General features: G+C 47.1%; 1 protein-coding gene across 1 annotated transcript in view; it reads left to right on the top strand.

Annotated features, from left to right (window-relative positions):
• Positions 1–2,172, top strand: part of LOC108791604 (SPRY domain-containing SOCS box protein 3-like) — a 7,841-nt gene that overhangs the window by 771 nt on the left and 4,898 nt on the right. Inside the window, exon 2 of the mRNA XM_018562140.1 lies at positions 1,374–1,546. Within this exon, the coding sequence (XP_018417642.1) occupies positions 1,374–1,546 (173 nt within the window). The remainder of the gene's footprint in view (positions 1–1,373; positions 1,547–2,172) is intronic.

Here is a 2,172-nt window from a genome sequence, read left to right as displayed (position 1 = left end):
CTGCCTGTTTGTGTTGTGGTTTCTTCTTACTGCGTGATATCAGTTCTTGTCACATGACTCACTGTCCTGTCTTACTCAATTCTTTCATCAGCTTCTTCTCAGCAATAGATCTTAGACAAACCTCATGCGTAATGCTGCCAGCATTTTTTAGACCTAGTAGGTGCAAGGCTTCGCTGGAACAATGAGAATGAGATTCAGTTTAATATATCTATATAGACGTAGTTCTCCTTTAAAAGCTAAATGCCGACCACAAAAACTTTCATGAGAATATATTTCTCAATAGCCACAATGGATCTAAATCCCCTTTATGTGCACCAAATGCCTTTGCAAACCCAGTTATTCCCTTGAAAATGTAGCAGTGACATCATCACTGTGCTGTACATAGCCTGTGCAGACAGCAGAGCTGTGGGAGGGACCCAGCAGGCCCCACCCACTACAGGTTGCCTACAGAAGGGGGCGAAGACAAGACCAGTCACCCTAAACAGAGAGAGAGGGCAGCAGTGAGCGGTTCTTATTACAGGAGGGGGCGGAGACAAGACCAGTCACCCTGCACAAGGAGAGAAAGCAACAGTGACTGGTCTTTATTACAGGAGGGGGCGGAGACAAGACCAGTCACCCTGCACAAGGAGAGAAAGCAGCAGTGACCGGTCTTTATTACAGAAGGGGGCGGAGATAAGACCAGTCACCCTGCACAAGGAGAGAAAGCAGCAGCGAACGGTCTTTATTACAGGAGTGGGCGGAGACAAGACCAGTCACCCTGCACAAGGAGAGAAAGCAGCAGCGAACGGTCTTTATTACAGGAGGGGGGGGAGACCAGACCAGTCACCCTGCACAGGGAGAGAAAGCAGCAGTGAGCGGTCTTTATTACAGGAGGGGGGGGAGACCAGACCAGTCACCCTGCACAAGGAGAGAAAGCAGCAGTGAGCGGTCTTTATTACACTGGATTACTGCACAGATCTGGAAGGTCACAAAGCTCACTAAGATTCAAGGAAGAATACACACGGCTCTTTTATTTAGACATTTGCTTTTCCCGGAGTTCAGCTTTAAGGCTGCTGACAGATAACCTGATCCTGGGTATAGGGTTAGGAGCACCTAATCTGTCTTCTGATCTGGATAGGTTGCTTATTGATTAAGAGCATCAAATACAGCCAATGCGTTTCAGGAGAAGCCTCTCCCTTCTTCAGGGCTAACATATTGTCCTCTATATAATGTACTTCCTTTAACTCCAGCCCCATTCCCCACCCTGATTGTCAGCTGACCCATGATAGGCATGCAGCAATTGAAGAGTCCAGTGTAGGTATAGTGTATGGCCTCATTATCACATAACTTTGTGACTTCTCTCTTGACTTCCTTCTATATTTCTGTGGTTCCAGCCTGTATACCGTGAAGCCGCCTATGCCCTGTGGATACGTGAAAGAGAGTTGGCTGTGGGAAATGAATGGGCAGACGTCATTGGCAAAGCTGTCCGAGTGCCATCGAGAAGTTTACTTCCACACTGACCCCATCCTGGAGAGCAGTGGCACCGCAGGAGTGCGGGGGGACACAGGTAAGGGGGCCCCTGGGCACGAGAGCCCTCCACTGATCAACGTACGTGCGCTACAATATGCAACACACAACCTACGGCTTTGGAAACAACGACTTAAAGTGCAACTAAAGCCAAAACTTTTTGTTTTGTTTTATATAGAGTGGAGAAGGATAAGAAGACCTGTCAGGGTTATAATGTTGTCTGTGTCCCCATTAGGGAGATTCACCCTCTCTGTTTGTCCTGGTGACCGTTATCACTGAAAGGGAAAGAAAATCCCAAATTTTGAGTTGTCATCAGAACAGGAATAGATGGGAAATCTTCCAATGGGAACACAAATTCTGGTGATACCGCTGACCACCAGGGATTTACCTCTCTTTGGAGGGAATTCCCCTCACTTCCTGTTGTGGCTATCGAACAGGAAGTGAGGGGAAGTCTCCCCAATGGAACACAGCCAAATAAAGGTGACAGGGGTTATAACCCTCCATTACTAGGTTTTGGCTTCAGTTCTACTCTAACTCTACACACATTCTTTAGCCCCCATTGACACTTTCGTGTGATTTTGAGAATTTTTGAAGTGTTTTTCAAGCATTGGTCATGTTGGTAAAATCTCTAGAGGTTAATTGCTTGGAGTGGCAGGTGATTGGTAA

This window comes from Nanorana parkeri, unplaced genomic scaffold (assembly GCF_000935625.1).
Source record: "Nanorana parkeri isolate BGI_ZX_2015 unplaced genomic scaffold, ASM93562v1 scaffold562, whole genome shotgun sequence".
NCBI lineage: Eukaryota > Metazoa > Chordata > Amphibia > Anura > Dicroglossidae > Nanorana > Nanorana parkeri.
The sequence above is the reverse complement of the archived record's forward strand: the minus strand, read 5'-3'. Positions and strand labels throughout refer to the sequence as shown.